The sequence below is a fragment of the Python bivittatus genome, unplaced genomic scaffold (assembly GCF_059951505.1).
Source record: "Python bivittatus isolate LINGU-HERP-01145 unplaced genomic scaffold, Pbiv_v1 ctg000020_np1212, whole genome shotgun sequence".
In the NCBI taxonomy this organism is placed as follows: domain Eukaryota; kingdom Metazoa; phylum Chordata; class Lepidosauria; order Squamata; family Pythonidae; genus Python; species Python bivittatus.
The window spans coordinates 24,068,622-24,096,103 of record NW_028277030.1 but is presented as its reverse complement, the minus strand read 5'-3'; the positions used below and the strand labels follow the sequence as shown (position 1 = coordinate 24,096,103).

The window sequence follows — 27,482 nt, the reverse complement described above, 5'->3', positions numbered from 1 at the left end:
TGAATCATTTGAGGGATGACACTAATAGTTGCATCAAGCTGTTGAGATCCTCCAAAAGAGAGGATTGACAAGTTTGAAGAACAGAAGTCATCACATACAGTGGGGCAAAAAAGTATTTAGTCAGCCCCCAATTGTGCAAGTTCTCCCACTTAAAAAGATGAGAGAGGCCTGTAATTTTCATCATAGGTATACCTCAAGTATGAGAGACAAAATGGGGGAAAAAATCCAGAAGAATCACATTGTCTGATTTTTAAAGAATTTATTTGCAAATCATGGTGAAAAATAAGTAGTTGGTCAATATCAAAAGTTCATCTCAATACTTTGTTATATATCCTTTGTTGGCAATGACAGAGGTCAAACGTTTTCTGTAAGTCTTCACAAGGTTTTCACACACTGTTGCTGGTATTTTTGGCCCATTCCTCCATGCAGATCTCCTCTAGAGCAGTGATGTTTTGGGGCTGTCGCTGGGCAATACGGCCTTTCAACTCCCTCCAAGGGTTTTCCATGGGGTTGAGATCTGGAGACTGGCTAGGCCACTCCAGGACCTTGAAATGCTTCTTACGAAGCCACTCCTTCGTTGCCCGGGCGGTGTGTTTGGGATCATTGTCATGCTGAAAGACCCAGCCACATTTCATCTTCAATGCCCTTGCTGATGGAAGGAGGTATTCATTCAAAATCTCACTATACATGGCCCCATCCATTCTTTCCTTTACACGGATCAGTCGTCCTGGTCCCTTTGCAGAAAAACAGCCCCAAAGCATGATGTTTCCACCCCCATGCTTCACAGTAGGTATGGTGTTCTTTGGATGCAACTCAGCATTCTCTCTCCTCCAAACACAACGAGTTGAGTTTAGACCAAAATGTTCTACTTTGGTTTCATCTGACCATATGACATTCTCCCAATCCTCTTCTGGATCATCCAAATGCTCTCTAGAAAACTTCAGACGGGCCCAGACATGTACTGGCTTAAGCAGGGGGACACGTCTGGCACTGCAGGATTTGAGTTCCTGGTGACGTAGTGTGTTACTGATGGTAGCCTTTGTTACTTTGGTTCCAGCTCTCTGCAGGTCATTCACTAGGTCCCCCCATGTGGTTCTGGGATTTTTGCTCACCGTTCTTGTGATCATTTTGACCCCACGGGGTGAGATCTTGTGTGGAGCCCCAGATCGAGGGAGATTATTAGTGGTCTTGTATGTCTTCCATTTTCTAATTATTTATCCCACAGTTGATTTCTTCACACCAAGCTGCTTGCCTATTGCAGATTCAGTCTTCCCAGCCTGGTGCAGGTCTACAATTTCATTTCTGGTGTCCTTCAACAGCTCTTTGGTCTTGGCCATAGTAGAGTTTGGAGTGTGACTGTTTGAGGTTGTGGACAGGTGTCTTTTATACTGATAACAAGGTCAAACAGGTGCCATTACTACAGGTAACGAGTGGAGGATAGAGGAGCCTCTTAAAGAAGTAGTTACAGGTCTGTGAGAGCCAGACATCTTGCTTGTTTGTAGGTGACCAAATACTTATTTTCCACCATGATTTGCAAATAAATTCTTTAAAAATCAGACAATGTGATTTTCTGGATTTTTTTACTCATTTTGTCTCTCATAGTTGAGGTATACCTATGATGAAAATTACAAGCCTCTCTCATCTTTTTAAGTGGGAGAACTTGCACAATTGTTGTTGTTGTTCAGTCGTTAAGTCGTGTCCAACTCTTTGTGACCCCATGAACCATATTGCGCCAGGCCTTCCTATCCTTCACTGCCTCCCTGAGTTTGCTCAGTTTCATGCTCATTGCTTCAGTGATGCTATCTAACCATCTCATCCTCTGCCGTCCTCTTCTCCTTTTGCCTTCAATCTTTCCCAACATCAGGGTCTTTTCCAAAGACTCCTCTCTTCGCATTAGGTGACCAAAGTATCTGAGCTTGAGCTTCATTATCAGTCCTTCCAATGAGCAATCAGGGTTGATTTCCTTTAAGATTGACTGGTTTGACCTCCTAGCAGTCCAGGGGACTCTTAAGAGTCTTCTCCAGCACCACAGTTCAAAGGCATCAATTCTTCGGCGCTCAGCCTTCTTTATGGTCCAGCTCTCACAGCCATACATTACTACTGGAAAAACCATAGCTTTGACTATGCGGATCTTTGTCGGCAAGGTGACGTCTCTGCTTTTTAATATGCTATCTAGGTTTGCCATAGCTTTCCTCCCAAGGAGCAAGCGTCTTTTAATTTCATGGCTGCAGTCTCCGTCTGCGGTGATCTTGGAGCCCAAATAAATGAAGTCTGTTACTGCTTCCATTTCTACCCCTTCTATTTGCCAGGAATTGATGGGTCCAGATGCCATGATCTTAGTTTTTTTAATGTTGAGTTTCAAGCCAGCTTTCGCACTCTCCTCTTTCACCCTCATCAAGAGGCTCTTTAGTTCTTCTTCACTTTCTGCCATTAGGGTGGTATCGTCTGCATATCTGAGGTTATTGATGATTCTCCCTGCAATCTTAATTCTGGCTTGTGATTCTTCCAGCCTGGCATTTCTCATGATGTACTCTACATATAGGTTAAATAAGCAGGGTGACAGTATACAGCCTTGTCGTACTCCTTTCCCTATTTTGAACCAATCGGTTGTTCCGTGACTGGTTCTAACTGTTGCTTCTTGGCCCGCATACAGATTTCTCAGGAGACAGGTAAGATGGTCTGGTACACCCATCTCTTTAAGAATTTGCCACAGTTTGTTGTGATCCACACAATCAAAGGCTTTTGCATAGTCAATGAAGCAGAAGTAGATGTTTTTCTGGAACTCTCGTGCTTTCTCCATGATCCAGCGAATGTTGGCAATTTGATCTCTAGTTCCTCTGCCTCTTCGAAACCCAGCTCATACATCCGGTAGTTCTCGGTTCACGTACTGCTGAAGCCTAGCTTGTAGGATTTTGAGCATAACCTTGCTAGCATGTGAAATGAGTGCAATTGTGCGATAGTTTGAGCATTCTTTGGCATTGCCCTTCTTTGGAATTGGAACGTAAACTGACCTTTTCCAATCCCGTGGCCACTGTTGCGTTTTCCAAACTTGCTGGCATATTGAGCGCAGCACTTTAACACCATCATCTTTTAGTATTTTAAATAACTCAGCTGGAATCCTGTCATCTCCACTAGCTTTGTTGTTAGCAATGCTTCCTAAGGCCCACTTGACTTCACTCTCTAGGATGTCTGGCTCAAGGTCAGTGACCACACCAGCATGGACATCAGGGACATTAAGATCTTTCTTGTATAGTTCTTCTGTGTATTCTTGCCACCTCTTCTTAATCTCTTCTGCTTCTGTTAGGTCCCTGCCTTTTTTGTCCTTTATCATGCCCATCTTTGCACTAAATGTTCCTTTCATATCTCCAATTTTCTTGAAGAGATCTCTAGTCTTCCCCATTCTATTGTTTTCCTCAATTTCTTTGCATTGTTCATTTAAGAAGGCCTTCTTATCTCTCCTTGCTATTCTCTGGAAATCTGCATTCAGTTGCTTATATCTTTCCCTTTCACCCTTGCTTTTCACATTCCTTCTTTCCACAGCTATTTGTAATGCCTCATCAGACAGCCATTTTGCTTTCTTGCATTTCTTTTTCCTTGGGATGGTTTTAGTTGCTGCCTCCTGTACAATGTTACAGACCTCCATCCATAGTTCTTCAGGCACTCTGTCTACCAAATCTAATCCTCTAAATCTATTCATCACCTTCACTGTGTACTCACAAGGAATATGATCTAAGTCATACCTGAGTGGTCTAGTGGTTTTCCCTACATTCTTCAATTTAAGCCTAAATTTTGCAGTAAGAAGCTCATGATCTGAGCCACAGTCAGCTCCTGGTCTTGTTTTTGCTGTCTGTATAGAGCTTCTCCATCTTTGACTGCAACGTATGTAATCAATCTGGTTTCGGTATTGACCATCTGGTGATGTACATGTGTAGAGTCATCTCTTGTGTTGTTGGAAAAGAGTGTTTGCTATGACTAGCTTGTTCTCTTGACAGAATTCTGTTAGCCTTTGCCCTGCTTCATTTTGTGCTCCAAGGCCAAACTTGCCTGTTATTCCGATTACTCCTTGACTTCCTACTTTAGCATTCCAATCCCCTATGATGAAAAGGACATCTTTTTTTGGTGCTAGTTCTAGAAGGTATTGTAGATCTTCATAGAACCGGTCAACTTCAGCTTCTTCGGCATCAGTGGTTGGGGCATAGACTTGGATTACTGTGATGTTGAATGGTTTGCCTTGGATACTCACAGAGATCATTCTGTCGTTTTTGAGGTTGTACCCCATTACTGCCTTTCCCACTCTCTTATTGACTATGAGTGCAACTCGATTTCTTCTAAGGGTTTCTTGGCCACAGTGGTAGATATAATGGTCACCTGAATTAAATTCACCCATTCCCGTCCATTTCAATTCGCTGATTCCCAAGATGTCGATGTTCAATCTTGTCATCTCATGTTTGACCACATCCAGCTTGCCTTGGTTCATAGATCTTACATTCCAGGTACCTATACAATATTGTTCTTTACAGCATCGGACCTTCTTTTCGCTTCCAGATACATCCACAGCTGAACGTCCTTTCGGCTCATGGCTTCACTGAGTTACGCAAGTCCCTTCGCCATGACAAGGCAGTGATCCATGAAGGGGAACTTGCAGAATTGGTGGCTGACTAAATACTTTTTTGTCCCACTGTAGCTGTGGTAGAAATAAGAATTTGCAAGAATATAAAAGTATGAATACCTTTAGAGAGATATAGTAATTGATTTTGGTATAAACTAGATTTAGTCATATTACGGTACAGAGTGAGTTTCTTGTGAGATATGTGCTCCAAGGCCAAACTTGCTTGTTATTCCGATTACTCCTTGACTTCCTACTTTAGCATTCCAATCCCCTATGATGAAAAGGACATCTTTTTTTGGTGCTAGTTCTAGAAGGTGTTGTAGGTCTTCATAGAACCAGTTCTTTAATTTGAGTTAAACACTTGGGATTTTAAATGCTTGGGTTTTTAAGAATCCAAAGCGGATGAGAAAGGAAGATGCAACTGTAACATTAGGATCAAATAAGTCACACCATACAGTAAGCTATGGTCAAACTGAAGGTAAGCCTTGGAGAACACTGCATATTCTTTAGTTTTATTTTATTTTACTAATAATATGCCCTATATGCTTTAATGTAAGGTACTGAGTGATACTGTAAGCCACCAAGTCATTTGATTGTGATAGGCAACAAAATACATACATACTTTGGTATAATAAAAGAAATTTAGCAATAGCAGTAAAAAATAAAATGGTTACTGATGACATGACTTTCAGGTAATGACAAAGGAGACAAAGAATATGGGCTTATGTTTCTCTAGGAATCCTGCTAGTGTCTTCAGAGCACATCTGTCAGTTATCTGTTTATTTATTGGCTTTATATGCTGCTTTAGTTGCTGACAACTCTGACCAGCATACATATCCAATACCTGTAACTCAGGTTAAAAAATAATACAATTTAAAATAACAAAAATAAAAGTGCATGTACTGTACATATATAACCTCCTAGGAACATTCATTATATTAGACTGTGCTTAAAGGAACAACAGTAAAGCATCCCAACCCCCAATGTTTGCTAGAACAGTCAAGTTTTAATGACTTCTTAAAAACCAATAGGATAAGAGACATTTGTATTGCCAAGGGAATGCTATTCCACTGCAATAGTAAAATAACAGTTTGCTATTATTTTAGCCATGTTAACTTAAAAGAAGCACAAATTAACATTTTGATTGGGAATATCATTTTTTTTCAGACAATAAAGAGTGAGAATCAGAGGATTTTTCTGTGCAAAACAATTCCCATTTACATGATGCCACCTTCTAACTCTTGCTATGTAGTATTCAACACTTGCCATGTAATACTTAACAGAGCTTCCGATATAATTCTGCATGTAGTACTTTTATGACTGTTCTGGAGTATAAGGGCACCAGCAAACATTCTTTTATCTTTTAAACAGCAATGCCATTCTTGTACAGACTGCTTTTAAAATAGTCTTAAAATAGACATTAAAGGGGGAGGGGGAGGATGCTTTTTAAACTTCGCAGCCTACTTAGCGTAGTTCCCAAATAGGGAAAACATGTTCAATTCATTTTCCACTAGAATGCATGTGTAGTTGCTACTGGTACTGAATGTGTGATTTTATTTGATATTTTATTGCATTTCCTACCTAGGTATGCAAGAAATCTTTTTCCTGCTGTGACTAGTCTTTAGTATGGCAGCAAATAGTCAGATGGTACTAGAGGTAGTTACATTCTGCCACTGCCTCCTTAATTCAAATGCATGTTTTCTTGAGGCTATGTGGCTACCATGTGAGCATGGAAAAGATCCAACTCCTTCAAGGAGCAGCCAAGAAATATGAGGAAGGTGCTAAACGCTGCATCTCAAGCACCCTTGCCTGCTTCAGATCCGAATACTGCATACTTCTAGACTATATCATCTTAAAAGAAATAATGAGGAGAACACAGGCAAGAGCATTCCTTTCCACACTCCCGAGGAGCGCTTCTGAAGCAGTGTTCTGTCTCATCACAGTTAGTATGAAGTAGCAACAGCCTTACATTAAATGCTTTAATTTTAGGGATAGGCAACCAGCAACTCTCTAGTTTTTGCTGAACTTTAAATCTAAGCAGCCCAAAACAGGAGGGACAAAGGTTGCCATCTCTGCTTTATCTGTGTGCAAAAGTGGAAAAGGAGGATTGTTAGAAATTTAGAAGCCTATCTTTTTCACTCCAGCTGACACAGAAAATGAACTCCAAATTTGGTATGAAATGAAAATGGATTTTTCCAAATATTTTACAAATTGTTAACATATGTAGGAAGGATATAAATGTATATGCTAATTACAATATCAAGATAGGCCACTAGGAAGTTCAACAGTGAGATTATAAAAAAGGATTACCTTCAGTGATATACTATAGAAAGCCAGTGCTACTACTGATAATTCGCACTAATTTGTGGTGAACAGATTATGAGTCTTACAAAGGATTATAAATGGGACATAGAGCAATATATCCTAAAAGGGAAAACGTGGGTAAAATCCAAACAAAATAAAATTACATTGGTATAAATGGGGCATATGCCTAACTCTTTCATTACATTTAATGGGACTTTAAAAATTTATTCTTTTTGCAAATAACTGAGCCAAACAGTTTGTTTATACAAAACAGTACTGAAATGCAATGATTTTATCTACTACTTGCACAAATATGAAACCTTAAGGCTAGTATTCAAAAATTGCTGAAAAGAACCACATATGAGATAGAGATAGAAATAGGGTGTACCTTGTAATGGTAAAATTTTCACACCAAATTCTTCAAAGTAGCTAAGAGCACGAATGAGATCTAGTTCCTCTTGAATAATAGGTGGACAGTCTGAAATCAGCTGCAAGCAGGATCTTAAAAGAAAAAGGGAGAAGTTTAAGACTGAGTTTTTCTCAGAGTAACATCTTAGAAGCATTTTTAATTTGGCATAGAAGATCAGTCCTTCATAGCTCCTTAAAAGTGTTTTCTATATATTTTATTGCATTTATTTCCCACCCTTTTTTCTTGAGAGCTCAAAGTGGCACACATGGGAGATGGTCCCTTACATTGTCCATACAACAGAATGTGATCAAAATTGGCCTGAGAGAGACCAATAGGCCTAAAATCAGACAGTGAACTCTGTAATCAAGTGGGGATTTGAACATGGTTCTTAATCTAACACCAACATCATGAATTCTAATTTTGAATGTGACAGAAGAGGAAAACTAATTAATGCTTTGAGAATAATAACATGAATTCTAGGCTTGATCATGTCATTCAACAGCCAAATGAAGTTGTTACTCCTAAAATATTAAGTATTCTTTCCTCAGCTTTCCTTTCCACCAACAGTTTGGGTAGGCTGGAAACACAAGCTTCAGTTTTCAATTGTGCGGGTGGTGATTGTTTTAAATATCTAATCCTAGATGAATCTCAAGATATGAAGCTATAGTTTAAAATTGGCTTATTTATCTAAATCATAATTAAGGTAGCCACAGTTAGTTGAAACTATGTAACTTGCTCCCTATGGTCTCCTCAGTTTATGTGAGTCATTGTTTACTTTTTAAAGGATATAAATCTATTTTACTACATTTTGAGCTTATCTAAAAGAATCTATCATTCCAGAAAAAAAATCCACTTAAATAACAATACAGTGGTACCTCGGGTTACGAACGCGTCTGTTAACGAACTTTTCAGGTTACGACCAGCTCCGGCCGCAAAAATTTACCTCGGTTTGCGAACTCCGCCTCGGGGTATGAACAGGATACGCAGCCATTTTCCCTCCCGTGACACGGTCCGCGGCCATTTTTCCGCCCCTGACACGTGGTCCGCGGCCATTTTTCCACCCCTGACACGTGGTCCGCGGCCATTTTTCCACCCGACACATGGTCCGCGGCCATTTTTCCACCCCGACACATGGTCCGCGGCCATTTTCCGCCCCTGACACGCAGTCGTAGGGAGGGGGACTCTCCCTCCAAGCAATAGCCGCCTCCCTGTCCTCCACGCCAGAATGAATTAACGGTAATTACATTGAACCTTATGGGGAAATTTCCTTCGGGTTGCGACCAATTCGGGGTGCGACCAGAGTCACGGAACGAATTAAGTTCGTAAACCGAGGTTCCACTGTATCACTAGATTAGACAATTGCAAGTCTGGATAATAAAGCAGACATTTAACATGGATGTTAAAATGGTAGTAATAGAGACAAAATTAATTTTCTAGGCAGAAAATGGAAGTATCTTCTGGTCTTCACATTCTTTGTAGAATTGACCAATTTTAAATGTTGTGCAATAAAAGGCTGAAAAATAGTTTCTATTATATACAAATAAAAAGGAAAGTGATTTGCCTTTTTATAACATTTAGAAATCATACCGTCCTAAACAAATATACAAGGACAGAGATAGAAAATATTTGGCATGAAGAAAAACTGCATAAGCAAACACAAGGTAAGTCAGCTTACAGAGGGAATGAGGGTCAACAATAGAAATGAACATAGAAAAATATTCCTAGGTTTCTTTGAAGCATTTCAAAATGCACTAAAAATTAAAATGATATAGTTCCTAATGGATGCATGTCTCACCGTGGTCTCAGTGTCTGTAGTAACCAGGTACAGAAAAGAAAGGATACAAATGCTAGTGGCTGGTAAAAGGGAAATTATTTTTAAAAATCACCTAAAAAGTCACTACTAAAAATACTGTTTTAGGTTCTTCCTCTCAAGCATCTAGAATGACACATTCTTACATTGAGATATTATAGCCTTTTTCATGATGATCTATTATTATGAAATATTACTAAATATAAAACTGTCACATCTGACTAATCAATGAAATTTATTAGCAATTCGTATATGGGCCAATTAATATGGCATTCACCCCCACCTGCCAAAATAATAAAACCAATAGATTTCTGTATTTTTCTACTACTCCAGCTTCTCTTTAAATCATATAAACCTTTCACCTCAGTCAATATCTTCTAGTCTCTTGAGTTCAATACAGGAAATGTGTCCAGAGACCCTTGTAATGCCACTGAGTCTTTGGAACACCTCCCATTCCTAAGTGGGAGGAACATTAGAGACAATGAAGATCAACCTCATTCCTTAGAACAAGCACAGTTGAAAAAAGCATTAGATCAGCACCAAACTGTTTAGAAGGTCCTGTCCCACCTTCTAAAGAGAGGATCACCTATAAGCTGCAGAAGTAGCGCTTCTTTTAATTTGGTTAATGTTAAAAACGGTGAGAATATATGGGAGAGATGAGCTCCAATTCATTCCTCCTTAGGGAAGAGTGAGAACAACTTGTAAAGAACAGGAAAGAGACTCTTCTTTCTCACAGAGGCAAAGAGCTGTGGAAGAGCTGCAACTGAGAAGACCAACTCTGTAAGTATCTAAATGCATTATGTTACAGGAGGGAAATACCAATTACTAAGAACTTCATAATAGACAGAAAATAATACTGTCTGCCAAAAGAATAAGTAATTGATTCCTACTTACAGGAAGATGTTGGCAGCAACTTATAAACCATATATTTACCAAGTAATACCCAATTGTTATAGGGCATATTTGGAATCAGTTCAAAGATTTAACAATCTCCCTCCCAGATCCCTTGCTTCATCTCAAAAGCAGTTTTCTTCACTGAGGTTAGAATAAATAGTGTTGAGTCCAATCAATGTATGTCAGCACCCCTAAGTAGACAAAGCCAGAGAATCAGATCCACTGGAAGATTAGAATTATACTTTACTGAGATAGGCTACAATAACATAATCTTGTCTGATTGCACTTCCAGGGAAGAAATGGTGAACTGAAGATGGTTCCGCTAAAAGCAGAGTCGACAACCACAGCAGAATGAGGAGCCGGCAAGTAGACCAGCTCTTTGTAATTCCTCTCTGGACAAGGAGAGGACTTGAGATTGTCCACAAATTCTCCAGACAGTTGTTCCTTGCGAGGAGAGTGCAAGACAGTGGTCTCCTGTAGATTTAGAGCTCTGGGAGACAAGGGAATAGCCATCTTGCTCAAACCACGGTCAGCACCTTTAAGGACACTGGGTTTGCATACATCCTTTTCTAATCACTTTTGAAAATTGCTTGTTAACTGCTTTTTAGCTATTAGGAACCTTTGGATCGACAAGTCTGAAAACACTGGGTGAATTTCCTTCAGTCCTTATTGAAAGAGGTTTTAAATACAAGCTTAAGGACTTAAAAAAGATATTTTTTTGGAATAAACAGCAAAAAGGTGATTAGAACTTTGATTTTGGAAAGTTACAAATAGACTAAGGGTCCAGATGGATTTGAAATAAGATTTTGGAATTAATTACAAGAATCCTTCCCATAAGAAAATGCTTTTGTTCTGAATTCTTAAAGAAAAAAAAATGATAGAATGAGACTTTGAAGGTTGGACACTAGGGGGAACCAGAAGGAACTAAAGATTACAATTAAAGGAGAAGAACACTTAAATTTGACTTACTAATAAAGTATGAAGCAAAATAGTTTAACATTGGACATACTGAAGGATGTTTTTGAACAATGGACCCAGAAGTTAATTTTAAGAGTGTCTGTCTCTATAGATAGACTGTGTTTAAAAGATGTTATGGAAGAGGAACAAGCTTTACCGGACATGACTGAGACCAATCTGAAAGTGGATTTAAAAGTGACAGGCTTCAAGAACAATATGGAAAAAAAGATTTGTTAAAGTTTTTGAAGAATTTTGTGAGAAGGAACAAAGAAAAAATGAAAATAAATTAAGTTCTTGGACATTATTTGAAGGGACTAAAGATCAAGATTGTTAAAAGTAAAAGGAAGGAATATAAAGTTGGTTTATTTGATCAAGGTTAAAATAGATATGTTGTTATCTCTGGTAAACCTTAATGGACTTTTGCTGATCAGGACTGAAATGACAAAGCTTAAGGATTTGTTTATAAGATAAGAGATGAGATATGGGAGGAAGAGATCATTTGTTTTATTTTAAGAGAAGGTGGTAAGTTACTAACATTGTTTATACTTGTGATGAAGGGGGAATCATTTCTGTATATATTTCTTTTCTTTTTCTCTACTATATTCTTATTTTTTCTTTCTTTTCTATTTTTCTATTTTTTTCTGCACCTATTTTTTTCTTTTTCTTTTAGTTTGTATTAGTTTTTATCTTTGCAATTATAATTTTTAATAAAATCACCATTAATTTTTTTTTAAAAAAAGAATCTTGCCTGATTGTACTTGACATCCCTTTTTTCTTATACCCCAGTGAATCAGGAAGAAGCCTTTCTGAATCATTTCCAAATACCATCTTGCTTTCCAGGACTTAAAGAATATTTCTGACAAGATCATCTTCCTTACTCTCTACACCATATAAGAATTCTTGATCTTTGGCAAAAGCTGAATTTCTATCCTCTGATTTTGAAAGATAAATTTCCCTCATTCCAAAGCATACACAGGATAAGAAATTACTCCATTGTGGCTTCTCTTTAGATTTCAAAAGCACAGCGACTTAATGATGGTGCTAAACTGCTGGTAAGACAAAGCATCTTTGACAGAGATCATCAATATGATTGGAGTAAAGATCAGTCTGTTTGGGTGCACTGATCTAGAGCAAAAGACCACCAAGGTACTTAAATCAGCTCATTGTACCGAAATATTGTAGGATGATATTATTAGCACCTCTTAATGCACTCCATTTGGCAGTCTCCCAGGGAAATTATATAAATTTATCAGACGGGCTATGTTCATATGGCTTCAAGGTAATTGAAAAAAAAATGGCTTATATTCTACTCTGTTGTAATACTATCAGGATACTCATTTAGAGTACGTATTTCCTTCTCTAACGAGGTTGGCCTGATACATTTTATATTACTTCCCCTTTATCTGACCATGATGAAATCACTCGAAAAGTTTCAGTAATGTTGAACTCATTTGGTATTGGTCAGAAGGATCACTAGCAATATTAATTAAGTCTACTCATGTATTCTGTTGTTATTGATGTCTGATACATGAATGTATGTATGCATATATGTATTTATTCATATTTTTATATACGTTGGACCAAAATAAAATTTGATTTCATACAAACACATTAATTTACACATTCATCTTCAAAACAAGATTATAGACTCATCTTGAAAAGAGGAAACGCTGAAATGTCTGAATGTCTTCCAATTTATAATTCCACAAAAGACAAAAGGGATATTGTATTATAAAATATATAGTAAATTAATCAGTTAAAAATGTCTAACATGACAGGGGTCTCTCCACAGGAAATGTATCATATGTAAAGCATTTCCCAGAACTGATGCCTTAAGAACATAACAACCTATTACAGGAAGTACGTTTGGGCTTTCAAAGCAGAAAACACAGAACATCACCAATGGTACAGAGGTGTCTCTTAGTGCTTACTTTAATTCCTAGATTTAATCATGCAATCTCAACCCAATTTTATGTATTTTTTTTTACATAATGCATCCCAAATATCTTTTTATTTGTTCAGTAAAGCACTTCTTAACTCTATAATGGATAAATAGATTATAAATATTTTAGCAGCATATACTTAAGGTTGTCAAGCCTTTCTTCAATAGAATCAATGTTTTATTTGTTGAACTTACACAAGCCTTCTTTTTTAAAAAAAATGTGGACAGAAGTCATTCCAAAAGCAACAAACATAATGCCATTTTACAACTGTACAGGTTACAACGGTTCAATAATAATTTCATGTCTAAAATCAGTTAACATTTGCTGACTACTGCTGGTTCACGCATTCTTTGACCAACAGGACAAAAGGCATTTTTATGTCATCACATTCTGATTTAATTTTATTCTCAGCGCCTATTAATAATGTTGTTATAAATACCAGTCGTCTTAGAAGTACAAAGAAAATATGAATTATGTAAAAATGATAAGAATATAGAAGATATATTTTTACAAGGAAATACCGTATCCTAAAATGTGGGGATGGGGGAATTAGAATAAATATAATATAATCACCTGGCCAAATCCATGCAAGTATCAGTCAGACTGGTTGAAGAATTGAAGTACTCTCTGCTAGCAGCCAAAACTAATTCAATGCTTTTCTCATAGCTGATTCTGTATTGCAATTTTCCTTTAGAAACAACACTAACAGGGGGATCTATTGACCAAATACTGCAATGCATCATTTGCCCAGCTAAGTGGATGTTCTCCAGCAGGCTTGAACATAGAAGACTTTCGGTAAAAATCTACAAAATAAGACACAGTCAGTATCATAGAATATTTTTTTATGCTTGCTAAACTCTTAAACATAGAGACTGAAATAGATACATACTTAGCTTTCAGGTACATGTAATCAATATAATTATGTTTTAAGAAATATTTTTAAAACAATCTGATGTGCACATTGTTCATTACTTATTTAAAAGATGTATATGGTTGCTCACATTATACAACATAACCCTGGGAGGCTCACTGCGACAACATAGAAAAATAACAAAATATAAAAAAATTAAAACAACTGCACATAACCAAGGCACCATAACAATCCTACCCCAAATATACATGTGCTGAACTCAACTCCCATCCTGGCCCAATGCCTGGGGGAACAGCCAGCAAGATTGTTGGCACCCCTCCAAGGTAGACCAAACTTGGAAACCAAAGACACACAAGCTAATACTACTTTTATTATAGGGTTATAGTAACACAATCTTGCAAGTCTGAATGTGCTTCCCCCCTCCCTCCCTTTAACTTCATGAGAACTAGGGTGGGTCATGTCTGAGAGGCTTTCTCAAATTACATTTCTGCCCTGGACTCAGATTTCTTTTATTTGACTGTTGTCTTGGTTGTGGCTCTTCCTCCTGTTCCTCAAGGTTATTCCTTCGCCTATTATAGGAACTGTCAAATATATTAAGGCTAGGCATTGTTTAGGGTAGTTTGCCCAACATTATTTAGGGTGCTCTAAGTATTGTCTGGATCACGTGCAACACTCCTATCAATACTCCTAATCTCTGTGAAAGAAAAATTATAGTGGATATTTGTTGTCTATTGCCAAACGTTTTAATAAGGAACCCGTATGTAGTAGAAATACGCCATTAGTCAACAAGGAAAGTTGCTCTGCATTTTGGATAAGCGTAGAAGCAACTTTAGAAGAAAAAAAAAAGTCTCGAAATTCTTCATGAACTATGATAATACAAATGCACTTCATAGGCATTTCAATAAGGTATCCCTAGAAAAAGTCTAGGCATTATCTTGAAATAAGAGATACAAATATAGCATTGTTTTCTTGGACATGTTTTAGTGTGTGTGTATTCATCCCCCCAAAACAAAATCTAATTTTGGATTGAAATCCCAAATGCTATTTCACTCTTGTAAGTTTTATAATTTGCTTTCAATGTTTTTCGAGAGCCATGGAGATTAACAACCCCACAGAATATATCCTATAATCTAAATAAGACTGACAATAATATGAAAATGTAAAAGTTGTCAATTTTTAAAATATAAATTATACAAAAGTTAATGCAAGTACTATACAATATAATAAAGAAGAAAGCATTCTGGTAAACTACACATATTTTTAAAAATTCTGAGTTCTGTTATAATTCACAGTGCATTCTAATTTTCTCTTGAACATGCACACAATTTTCTGTACAAACTGTATTTTGCATTTCACTTTAAATGCAAACAGGAAAGCATCTATCAAAGTTCTATATACACTCTGAGTGACATTATTAAAAATGAACCTTCTGCTCAGTAAACCATTTAACATACATAACACTGGTGCAAAAAGCTATTTATCTTCCTATTGTTTAGTAGAAATTTCATTACAGACTTTCTGTAAGTTAAGAAATTCCAATTTTTCATCTCTTTGCTAATTCAACAGTGGTTTATAAGAACATAGCCTTAGTGTAAAAAATGCAGAGCTTTATAAAAACAAGTATTTCTAAAACTTAGAACTGGTTATCCCCTACTAATATGTTCCTTAAATAACATTTTTCAAACAAACTGAAGTAGCCAAGTGTATTTTAGTAATTGAAAAGATATATGGCTTCAAAGTTTTACCACAGTGTGGGGAAGTTGCCTGAAATGCTGAGGGATAGAAAGTAGAAGACTGTGCGAGATAATACGTGCCTGACCCATGTTTAAGAATGGGACATTCTACTCCTTCCCACAACACATCTCTCTAGCATGAATTCTACCCCAGTATCTACACCCACCACATAACCCCACTGAATCATGTGGTTAAGGCAACACAGATCTTAACCACATTTAAAGGGTTTTGAACCAGATACTAGTCCACATAAAGGTAAGCATTACTTATTACTAAGCCTCACTTCAACAGGATCTGTATTTTAAGGCTTCTAGGGGAAAGCATGGTAACACAGGGCATAATCTCTCCCCCATATGCAAAACTGTTCTTTTACCTTAGTGAAAAAGAATAAGAAAAAGTCCATCACACTATCTAAACAGAAGGACAGACTTTTATAATTTCCAATTGCAAAACCAAATCCCAGAAATCAAGAAAGCAGGCAGGACATCTGGGAAGGAAACAGGAAAATTTCTGTCTGGTCAGACCATTATTACTGTGAATATTCTTTTTATACCAGGATTTCAGATGTTGTAGCCCTAGGGTGCCCACAGGCACCAACCTATCCATAAATATCTCCCTTGTTGTCCACCATAATCCCTACATACTTTTAAGTCTTTTTTATTTATTTATTTTTTTTACTAAGAAGCTGAAATGCTGCAAAGAACTGTACCAGCCTCTTGTATAATTCTGATGTCCTTGAAGGCCCATAATCCAGAATTCTTAGAAAATAAGAATAAATAGTTGCTTTGTAAAGGTACTCACCTACTTTGAAAATAGGCTGGAATGATAATATTTTGAGAAAGCTAAAAGGAATGACAGGGACAAGTCTCACTAGTAGCTTTCTGGGAAATGAATGTTTTGTGACTGCTCTCCCTCACCATGGAAGCCATTTGTGGCAGCATACAGACAACACACCCCAGCTATTCCAAGTGCACTTACTGGCCTAAAATAGTCAGAGACTCCCATTAGAGCCCCTCAGCTCTATTTAGTCCAGATAGGCTAAAAGACGACTTCTGTATCTCAGATACATTACCAGACCACAAGTACCCTGGGTAAATGAGTGGTCTCTACTGGAAGCATTTGTAATAATGCAGAATTATAAGACTTTCTGTGGCATTTATTTATTAAGGTTTTATTGGAATACAGGCATATGCTTCCAAAAGAGCAACAGAACACTGGTGGCCCAGTCTATCAGTAGCAACTAATTTGAAAGTTTCTATCTGAAATGTGTTTTTCAGGTCTAAAGCCATCGTCTATTCCCTATTCTTTTTCAGATTTTCAAAGCAATCAGGAAAAACACTATAAAGTCTTGGAGAATCTTTGGTAAAGCTGTATTTATCCTCTTAACCAGAGAAAAAAAGAATTTCGTTGCTTTGGGTAAGCTAAAATATTTGAATGGCTTTTCTTGGACATCTGAGAAACAAGTTTTACTAAGAAGAGTTCCCAAATAAGAATAGTATCCTCTACCTAAAAAATTCCTCCTCCTCAGTTTGCATCAAGAAAAAGAATATCTTGGATATGATTGTAGAGAAAAACCCAATAGGTTTATCTGGATTTGAATTTTAACATCTTTACAATATAGGCTCCACTCTTTACAACTACTGTAACCATAGCCATTTACTTGGTTACAATTTCCTGAAAATAAACTAAATAAAATTCAGTTTGAAATCGCTCATTCCTAGAAGATTCCATTAGCAAACTGACTCCAATTTCTGTCTAAAAGGAGGACAATCATGAAAGATGTTCCTTTTAAAATCCAAGTTACATATATCATAAGATTCTACCTTCATGAATTATTCCTTATCAATAAAATTGTTAAGAAAATTTAATAGTGGTATGATTTAAATGGACAGAAATAAACACTGAGACAATTCTAGACTAAGATTCTCCTTCCATTGTTCAGATTTAGGAGTATGTAAACAAAGTTAGTACAAGGAAGCATAAAATTTTAAATATCTTTTTCTGAATACTGAAAAAAAAAAAATCACCTCATAGCACGTGTCTGATCCTAAACATGTATATACATTCTTCTGCATAGCCAGCATATCTTGCAATAATCCCATCCAATACTTTTCATTAACAGAAGGCTGCCTTTTAAGAGATATAAAAATATCAACATTTATAAGCACATTATAATGAACTTGCAAAAGCAAAGGGTTTTTTGTATCAAAAGCAACCCAAAAAATATTTCTAGGATCAACACACACTCCTGTATGCACAGGCAACATTCCTGCTAAATGCTTTTTCACTATGTATCATATCAGCAATTCTATACAATATGGCAGATGGAGAACTCTGGCTGAGAAAGTGTTTGCTCAGTCAATTCAGGGCCAAAGGAATATCAAATAGGTCACACCATGCTACCTTACCCAGTACTCTAGCTCTGCTTTTTCAAAGCTTTAAGAACATAATTCCCAAACTAAACTAAAGCATAATTTGAACCCACACCTCTCTTTCAGAGAAGAAACAGAGTTAAACTGCTAATCCATAATCTGTATTCAGAGACAGCTATAATTCTGCTCTTGACCACATAGTCAACTGCTCCATGCAAAATAACCAGTATCAGAGAAGGAGAGAAGAGAAGCAGATCACTGTATCCACATTATTTACTCTTCAAAGATTGTATTCTGGTACTTTTGCACTTCCCTCTTTTCAATTTAATTCCTACATGGGAAAAATTACATATTTCTTCAGCCCACTACTACCAATTCTTAATAGGGAAATCTCCCACTCGTCCTGAGTACTATAACTGTACTCTGTCTGAACATCATGGGCACCTTTAGGAGAGGGCAAAGAGGGACATATGACAAAATAAGCACCGCAACATTATGATACAATTTCTGTCTCTTTTGTATGTGCATTGTGATGTCATATGCACATCTTGACAAAACCACTGGATTCTTCTGATACCTTTGCTAACAAGTGTGCGCTGTTAAAGAAGATTCATAGTATAATCATGAGCAGGACTTCTCAGAAGTCAGTCTAGAAGACTGCAACTTGCCTTATTTCTATGAAACTATGTGTAAGAGTGGAACTCAACAGTTTAGACACTGACCCATGAACAACATTTAGGCATTAAAAGCTTAGGTTTAATAACAATTCTCTTAATTCAGATATATTAATCATTAAGTATTTCTTAGTCCAAATGCTGAAAAATATTTATTTTACAGACTTAGAAGTGGAGACAACAACCTTAGCCATACAGATTCACTATTACAAGAACAGTTACCTTACATTACACTATACTCACTTTTTGGCTGTGTGCCGAGTCAATCTTATCATCAATTTCTGTGCTTCTTCTGGACTGTTCTGTGTGTCTTTTACAAAGGATACAGGTTTCTGGAGTCCATGCTTCTCCAGGAATTCTGATACACTGCAATAATTGTCATAAATATCAGCCATTCAGCTGCATGGTTCATCCCAGTCAAGATAATTATATTACCAAGAAGTCCAGAAACAATCCCATATTATTAAGAAGTAAACAGAAAAGGAGTTTCTCTTTAAAGAAAATCACATTCAATGTTTTATTTATTAGTGCGGTTATGACACATTAAAACACCCCCTTCTTCCTTGGCAGAAATTAAACGGAACATGAACAAAACGAAGCATATTGACCAAGTGCTAGTGCAAACCACAGATACTACCTTATTTTCTCTGAATATATTTGCATACATATGTTAAAGGCTGCTGCATTGTATTTCACTAGGATTTTCTAAGCAGTGAATGGCATCATAACACCATAGTGCATGTTACTCTAGATGCCACCTGTGGGACTTGAAAATTAATTAATTTTTAATAATGGCCAAGATTTCAACAATTAAATAAATATATTAATTCTTAGGGTGTTGGTAACGTATACAATTGTGTGATCTCATCTGGCACCTAAAATGTTGCTGACATCTGACCCCTGCCCAAATTTGAGACCTACCTAATGGCCAGAATAATGCATCAATTGACTGAGAACATGGACTTCTTTTCTTGCTATGAACTGATAGCTTCCTTATAGACAACACACAATCCTTTCAATATTTCTTTCAGATACAGTGGGGCAAAAAAGTATTTAGTCAGACACCAATTGTGCAAGTTCTCCCATTTAAAAAGATGAGAGAGGCCTGTAATTTTCATCATAGGTATACCTCAACTATGAGAGACAAAATGGGGGAAAAAATCCAGAAAATCACATTGTCTGATTTTTAAAGAATTTATTTGCAAATCATGGTGGAAAATAAGTAGTTGGTCAATATCAAAAGTTCATCTCAATACTTTGTTATATATCCTTTGTTGGCAATGACAGAGGTCAAACGTTTTCTGTAAGTCTTCACAAGGTTTTCACACACTGTTGCTGGTACTTTGGCCCATTCCTCCATGCAGATCTCCTCTAGAGCAGTGATGTTTTGGGGCTGTCGCTGGGCAACACGGACTTTCAACTCCTTCCAAAGGTTTTCCATGGGGTTGAGATCTGGAGACTGGCTAGGCCACTCCAGGACCTTGAAATGCTTCTTACGAAGCCACTCCTTCGTTGCCCGGGCGGTGTGTTTGGGATCATTGTCATGCTGAAAGACCCAGCCACGTTTCATCTTCAATGCCCTTGCTGATGGAAGGAGGTGTTCACTCAAAATCTCACTATACATGGACCCATTCATTTTTTCCTTTACACGGATCAGTCGTCCTGGTCCCTTTGCAGAAAAACAGCCCCAAAGCATGATGTTTCCACCCCCATGCTTCACAGTAGATATGGTGTTCTTTGGATGCAACTCAGCATTCTCTCCTCCAAACACGAGGAGTTGAGTTTAGACCAAAACATTCTACTTTGGTTTCATCTGACCATATGACATTCTCCCAATCCTCTTCTGGATCATCCAAATGCTCTCTAGCAAACTTCAGACGGGCCCAGACATGTACTGGCTTAAGCAGGGGGACACGTCTGGCACAGCAGGATTTGAGTCCCTGGCAGCATAATGTGTTACTGATGGTAGCCTTTGTTACTTTGGTTCCAGCTCTCTGCAGGTCATTCACTAGGTCCCCCCGTGTGGTTCTGGGATTTTTGCTCACCGTTCTTGTGATCATTTTGACCCCACGGGGTAAGATCTTGTGTGGAGCCCCAGATCGAGGGAGATTATCAATGGTCTTGTATGTCTTCCATTTTCTAATTATTGCAAATAAATTCTTTAAAAATCAGACAATGTGATTCTTCTGGATTTTTCCCCCCATTTTGTCTCTCATACTTGAGGTATACCTATGATGAAAATTACAGGCCTCTCTCATCTTTTTAAGTGGGAGAACTTGCACAATTGGTGGCTGACTAAATACTTTTTTCCCCCACTGTACATATAATCAGTAATAAACTTCAGTAGCATTGAGCACATACTATCTAGTAATACTCTAAACTGACTTTAAACCATGCTATATCTGATTGGCCCCAACTTTCCTCTGTTTGCACACAAGCGACTATCGTTTCCACTTTGCCGCTCTCAGCTCTTCATTAAACCAGCACCTAATGGCCTAACGGGCTACAATTTATATAAGGAAGCCGTTATGGAAGAGAGAGTTCCTTTCACACCTAAAATTCCTCTTTTTAATGCTACATTAGTTACTGTTATTCAGGATTTAATGCATAATGAAAATGCACACCTGGCATATAAAAGAGAAGACTAGGGAAGATCTGTCACCCAACCATTGGCCCATAGGGCACAACAGGTTATATGTGAATGGCAGAAAATAGAATGAATGGTGACAATGCATAGGCATTTTTTTTTTTGCAGTCTCCCAATTTAGAGTGTGGAAAGGATAGTGGAGCGATTCTCTTGATGAACAGGCTGACTAATCATCTACCTTTCTTAGTTAACCAGCTAAGGGCAACCTTGACAATGTTTTTTCAAGTCAATAACAACTTCTCTGCTAAGGCTGGTCAATCAAGAATAGCTCAAATTTAATGTTTGCCATGGTACCCAGTGGTCTGTACAAACTCATTCTTGGTCCCATGCATGCAGCACAGCATACACTAGACCTGGCATACTGATATGAAGAAGGATGAGCCTTATGTAACTCCTCTGACTTGAACAGATTACTTTCTCGACAGATTAAAACTGTCAACCACTATGAATTTTAGATGGAGTAATAAAATGACTGAAATGGTCTGCCATAAGCTCCTAATGAATCCAAATACTTGGAAACGTTCTTACCATGATCAACATGGAGAAATCACTCAATTGTAGACGTTCTTCCTCCCAAGTACTTTCGTCTCCCTCACATGGCTCCATCATTTCTATCTATGTAGCAATGCTACATTTTCATCTATTTATGGAAAGGCCATGGCCAGAGAGTAATTTCAGTGAAGATTACAGTAATTCTTGACCTACACACACTTTTTCCTAACAAATCTGGAATTCGGAACAGTCCAATAAAATGCTGAGCCAATAAAGTTAAAGTAGTGAGCGATATGGGTTAAGAAAGAAACTTCTTACCGAAGAATTTGTTCCAATTCATCAATTTTATTGTGAAGATTATTGGTAATGTCTGTTTCAGGACTGGAAAAGATATAGGAAATTTGAATATATCACAATAAAAAGAAAATGTCACAATTAAGAAATAGAACTAAAAACCCAGCATCCAGCACCATCGAGATTTGCTGGGACTAAAATAAACAAAGTTCCCTGCTGATAGAAGGTAAAATTTTTCATGACAATGGGAGTACTTCATTCCATCACCAAATTACACTACCTATATAAGGGTCAGCAGAGGCTGGTTCTCTGAATGTTCAAATTCCTGCCTTAAACAGAGTCAGACCACTGATCCACTCCATTTAGGAGTGGCTGACAGCAAATCTATTTAGCTTCGGTGTGGGGTCTTTCTCATCCTCGCTGGTGATGGTGAGTAAACTGACACTGTTGACCTAACAAGCACATGCATTGCCACTGAAATAAAGTTTTTGCACAGCCCTCTGTCCAAAGAGGTGTAGCAATACTATCCCACTATTCCTTGGGACCACTGGATATTCCAGTCAATATGCATTCAAAACTAGTTCAGCAAATCCAAACTGAATTTTAAACATTTTATTTCTTAATCTTTCTACAAATAAGTTCTCATCTGATCCTTTACAGAGAGAATTAAAACAAGCAGTTCACCACCTACCAATTTGAAGCGTTATAGACAAAGAGATGGTGTTAAAATAAAGCATTGCTAGATGCTGATTTTATAAAGTAACTACATAAGTCACATCATTCTTTATGTAGTGAGTTTTACATAATTAATGGTAGGTATTTCACAGGTACTAATGAGGGTAAAATTATTTTTAAAAATTATCCCAAAATATCTAAAATTTGAGTGATGACAATACTCACCTCAAACCTCTTGGGGGAAGACATTCTAAGATGTCATAGCACAGAGAGAGCTGGTCATCACGTCTGCAGCCGTAGATACATTCTAAAGCAATCATCATCAACAAAACTTCATCAGAAATTATTTTTTGCTGACCCTAGTAGAGAAAGAAACATAATATCCATTGCTATGTTCCAGAATGTTTCTCAGCTTGCTGTTAATGCCTCTAGTATCTCTGTGCAATACTCAACTACTCAAAGAATATCACTGTAGTTGTAAAGTTAACCTAGTAAGAGCTTTAAAAAAATTCAATTTAGTATTTTAGAAAATCATACTACTCATAATGGAAGCTCAGTAATAAGCACAGGAATAGGACAGAATTTTCAGTTCAGTTTATTTCTTTTAAAAAAATCCTCTAAATCATATTTTTATCAGGCAATTTATAAAATAAAATATTTGTCATTATAAAGCTTTTAGCTTAACTACATGTTATTTTCTTCATTTAGACATAAATAACTTTAACATTTATTTATTTATTTATATTTCAAATTTGTCACCGCCCATCTTACTGTGGGGTGACTCTGGGCAATTTACAGTAAAAACAGAATAAATATTGATTAAAATAGATAAATATTAATTAATATTTATGTTAATTAATGTTAAAAATACACTCCCTTTATAATACTTCCTAGAGGCAGATGTTAATTAGGTGTTAATAAACTCAGGGTGCATCGTCAAGGCACCAGCCATCCCCAGGGTTGATTATATCTTTCCTCACCCCAGGCAAGTTGGCAGAGCCAAGTCTTCAATTCCCTCTGGAAAATTGGGAGGGTAGGGGCCCGCCTCACCTCTGGGGGGAGAGTATTCCATAGGGTGGGGGCAACAGCAGAGAAGGCTCTCCTCCTAGGACCCGCCAGTCGACATTCTCTCACTGACAGGATCAGCAACTCTGCCAGACTGGGTGGGACGGGTCAATGTAATGGGGGTGAGATGGTCCCTCAGGTAACCTGGATCCATGCCATGTAGGGCTTTAAAGTTGATAACCAACACCTTGAATTGGACCCAGAAACAAATTGGAACCCAATGCAGTTCCCGCAGCAAAGGTGTTACATGTGCCCTCCTTGGGGCATCCATGATTACCCGCGCGGCCACATTTTGAACCAGCTGTAGCTTCCAGATACTCTTCAAGAGTAGCCCCATGTAGAATGCATTGCAATAGTCTAAACGAGAGACGACCAGGGCATGAGTGACAGATCAGAGGGACTCCTGATCCAGGAAGGGGCATAACTGGTGCACAACGCAAAGTTGTGCAAAGGCCCTCCTGGCCATGACTGCCACCTGCTCCTTAAGAGGAGTCATGAGTCCAGGAGGACCCCCAGATTATGCACCGGGTCTGTCTGGGGCAGTGCAACCCCATCAAGAACCAAAGATGGTAAGCCCCCAGATACAGAGGGGCCTCCAGTCCACAGCCACTCTGTCTTACCAGGGTTCAGCTGAAGCCTGTTCTTCCCAATCCAGACCCCTATAGCCTCCAGGCACCACAAAAGGGTGGTCACAGCATCCCCTCACCTGGGATGGAGATGTATAATTGGGTATCATCTGCGTACTGATGATACTTCATCCCATGGTGGCAGATGATCTCACCCAGTGGTTTCATGTAGATGTTAAACAGGAGCAGCGAGAGTACCAAACCCTGTGGTACCCCACAACAGAGGGGCCGTGGGTTGGACCTCTCACTCCCAATCAACAATGAATGATACCGACCTTGGAGGAAGGAAGTGAACCAGCACAAAACTGTGCCACCCATGCCCAACTCCCTAAATTGGCCCAAAAGGATACCATGGTTGATGGTATCGAAAGCTGCTGAGAGGTCAAGAAGAGAGAGGATGGATGCATTACCCTATCCTGCTCCTGCCAGAGATCATCTATGAGTGTGACCAATGCTGTTTCTGTCCCATATCCAGGCCTGAAACCTGACTGGAAAGGGTCCAGATAATCCGTTTCATTCAGTATACTCTGGAGCTGCAATGCCACCACCTTCTCAATCACCTTCCCTAAAAAGGGGAAGTGGGAGACCATACGAAAATTGCCCAGTACAGTGGGATCCAGGGATGGTTTCTTGAGGAGGGGATGCATTGGCACCTCTTTAAAGACAACTGGGAACACCCACTCCCTCAAGGATGAATTCACCATCGCCTGGACCCACCCACATGTCACCTCCTGAGCAGCCTTGACCAGCCAGGAGGGGCATGGGTCTAGTTGACAAGTGGTGGCATTAACAGTCTAGAGGACCCTGTCCACTTCCTCAGGTCCAACAGGATCAACCTGTTCCCAGATAACGGGGTACATTTGTACCCTGGGCATCTTCACAGACCATGCCCCATCCTTGGAATCCAACTGGGAACGGATCCAAGCGATTTTATCCTCCAGATGCCCAGAAAACTCCTCTATGTAGACCTGTAAATAGACCACCGGGCCCTCCTTTCCCAAAAGAGATTGAGTGATCTTAAACAGGGCTGCTGGGCAGCATTCTGCGGATGCAATAAGAGTGGAGAAATATTGATGTTTTGCCTCTCTTAATGCCACAAGGTAGGCCTTAATAGCGGCTCTAGCCTGTGTTCAGTCAGATTCAGTCCTTGTTTTCCTCCAGCGGCGCTCTAGACGTCTCTTAATCCTTTTCAAGACCCTCAACTCCTTCATAAACTAAGGGGTGTGTCAGGCTTGATGGAACAAGAGAGGTCGCACAGGCGCTATCCTGTCCAAGGTCTCGGCCACCTTCCTATTCCAGGCAGTGGCCAAGACCTCCGCTGGACCATGCAACAGATCCTTGGGTATAACCCTCAGCTCCCTCTGGAATCCAGTTGGGTCCATCAGTCGCCGGGGGCAGACCAGTTGAATAGGTCCTGTCTACCTGCGGAGGAGGGTAGCATAAGAGAATCTCAAGGTCACCAGGGCATGATTTGACCATGACAATGGGGACAGATGTAACTCCCCCTTCAGATCATTTTGGCACTGCTCTGACAAGAAAACCAAGTCTGGTGTGAGACCACTGTCCCAAGTTGGGTCGCGAATAACCTGGGACAGGCCCGTGGCTCCCATGGTGGCCATGAACTCCCAAGCCACCTCCGAGGCACGTCCCAGGGATGGCAAATTGAAATCCCCCAGAATCATACGTCTGGGGAATTCTGCCGCCAGCCCCAAGATGGCCTACATGTGCTATAGTTCTAGTTTCCCTTCACTACTGCTTGCAACCATTCTATAGCTGTATAGCCCCCAAAATAAATAAATTTTAAAAATTATCATCCTAGCAAGAAGCCACTTAAAATGAAGAATCATAAAGCACTGTACCAAGAAGAAAGTTACTATAAATGTATGTAAAGGTCACCTTAATCTCTTTTATTAAGGCACTTTCCTTTTTCCAATCTCTGTATTTCACAATTCAACAATTACATTCAGAACAAGTGCCTGATGTAAAATAATTAAGACTGACAAGGTAATCTATTGAGAACTAAATCCCACCAAGTTCAACTGCATTTTCTACCAGATTAGCTGATATAGAATTGCAACCCTGACACTCTCATTGGATTCCTTTGTGATCATTAAGATCAATCACAAGGCCACTTAAAATTGGGTCTGTGCAAATTGTCTGAGATGGCACTTCACTAATAAGATAAGTGTCATGCTTTGAAGATGCAAAGCAGATATTCAGAGGCTTATTATGGATGTTTGAGGCCCTCTTGAAATCTTTTGAGCAAGTGTCCGCATGCTCAGAAGACTTTTTTGCTGGGATAGCTGCTCAGAAAATCTCAATTTGGGGGACTTTGGATTTTATTGACAAAATCTGTTTGATCTGAAGAGTTGTCTCAGCTGGCAATGTCAATGCCAAGTTCTAGGACTTTTTTTTTTTTTTTTTTAAATCTCAGTCCATCAGCCATTTAACAGATATTTGGCTTTGGATATCTTTTTCTCCATATTAGTTCATTAAATGGTTTCCTGTATCTCCAACTAATAAATTGAACTTACTGATGGTTTTGAATGTTCAAATATTTTCAAAGGAAATGTCAGGTCTTCCTTTGCCAATGTTACCAAGTACTCTCTTAGAAGCTTATTAGCAATGCCTGGAGACTCATTTTCACACCGGTGTAGGAATGGGACCATCCACTGGTAAGCATTTTTGACGTATCTGTCTTCTGATGACTGGAATATCAAATATCTTTTCATTAATCAAAGATACAACACAAAATAAAGACAGAACTAAACCAAATCAAGGTAAAAGGAATGTATAAATATAGTTCAGCATGTTTCCTTAACCTGATCTTTAAATTTTCTTTTCTAAATTGCCACTCTAAGAGCTTTAAGAGTAGAGTGCCACAGATATTAAATTATGTCATGTCCCCATGTACAAGATTCTACATGACTTTCACCCTACCCCCCGGAAAGGGGGAAATTATTTTTTAACAGGATATATCCTAGGTGGTGTTTTCAGTGATACTGACCACCAGGAGGCACTATGGGATGGGTTTCATACTCATCTAAAGTGTAATAGTCCATAAGTTCAAATCTTGATAGAGGATTTTAACCCCACAGAAAAGAGC

General features: G+C 38.4%; 1 protein-coding gene across 1 annotated transcript in view; it reads right to left on the bottom strand.

The window, feature by feature from the left end:
* NBAS (NBAS subunit of NRZ tethering complex) overlaps positions 1-27,482 on the bottom strand; it is a 191,603-nt gene that overhangs the window by 101,719 nt on the left and 62,402 nt on the right. Inside the window, exons 25-31 of the mRNA XM_088135940.1 lie at positions 26,911-27,084; positions 22,911-23,044; positions 22,035-22,097; positions 18,821-18,943; positions 17,559-17,661; positions 13,500-13,729; positions 7,302-7,414 (exon numbers count right to left, since the gene is read on the bottom strand). Coding sequence (XP_087992066.1) covers positions 7,302-7,414; positions 13,500-13,729; positions 17,559-17,661; positions 18,821-18,943; positions 22,035-22,097; positions 22,911-23,044; positions 26,911-27,084 — 940 coding nt within the window. The remainder of the gene's footprint in view (positions 1-7,301; positions 7,415-13,499; positions 13,730-17,558; positions 17,662-18,820; positions 18,944-22,034; positions 22,098-22,910; positions 23,045-26,910; positions 27,085-27,482) is intronic.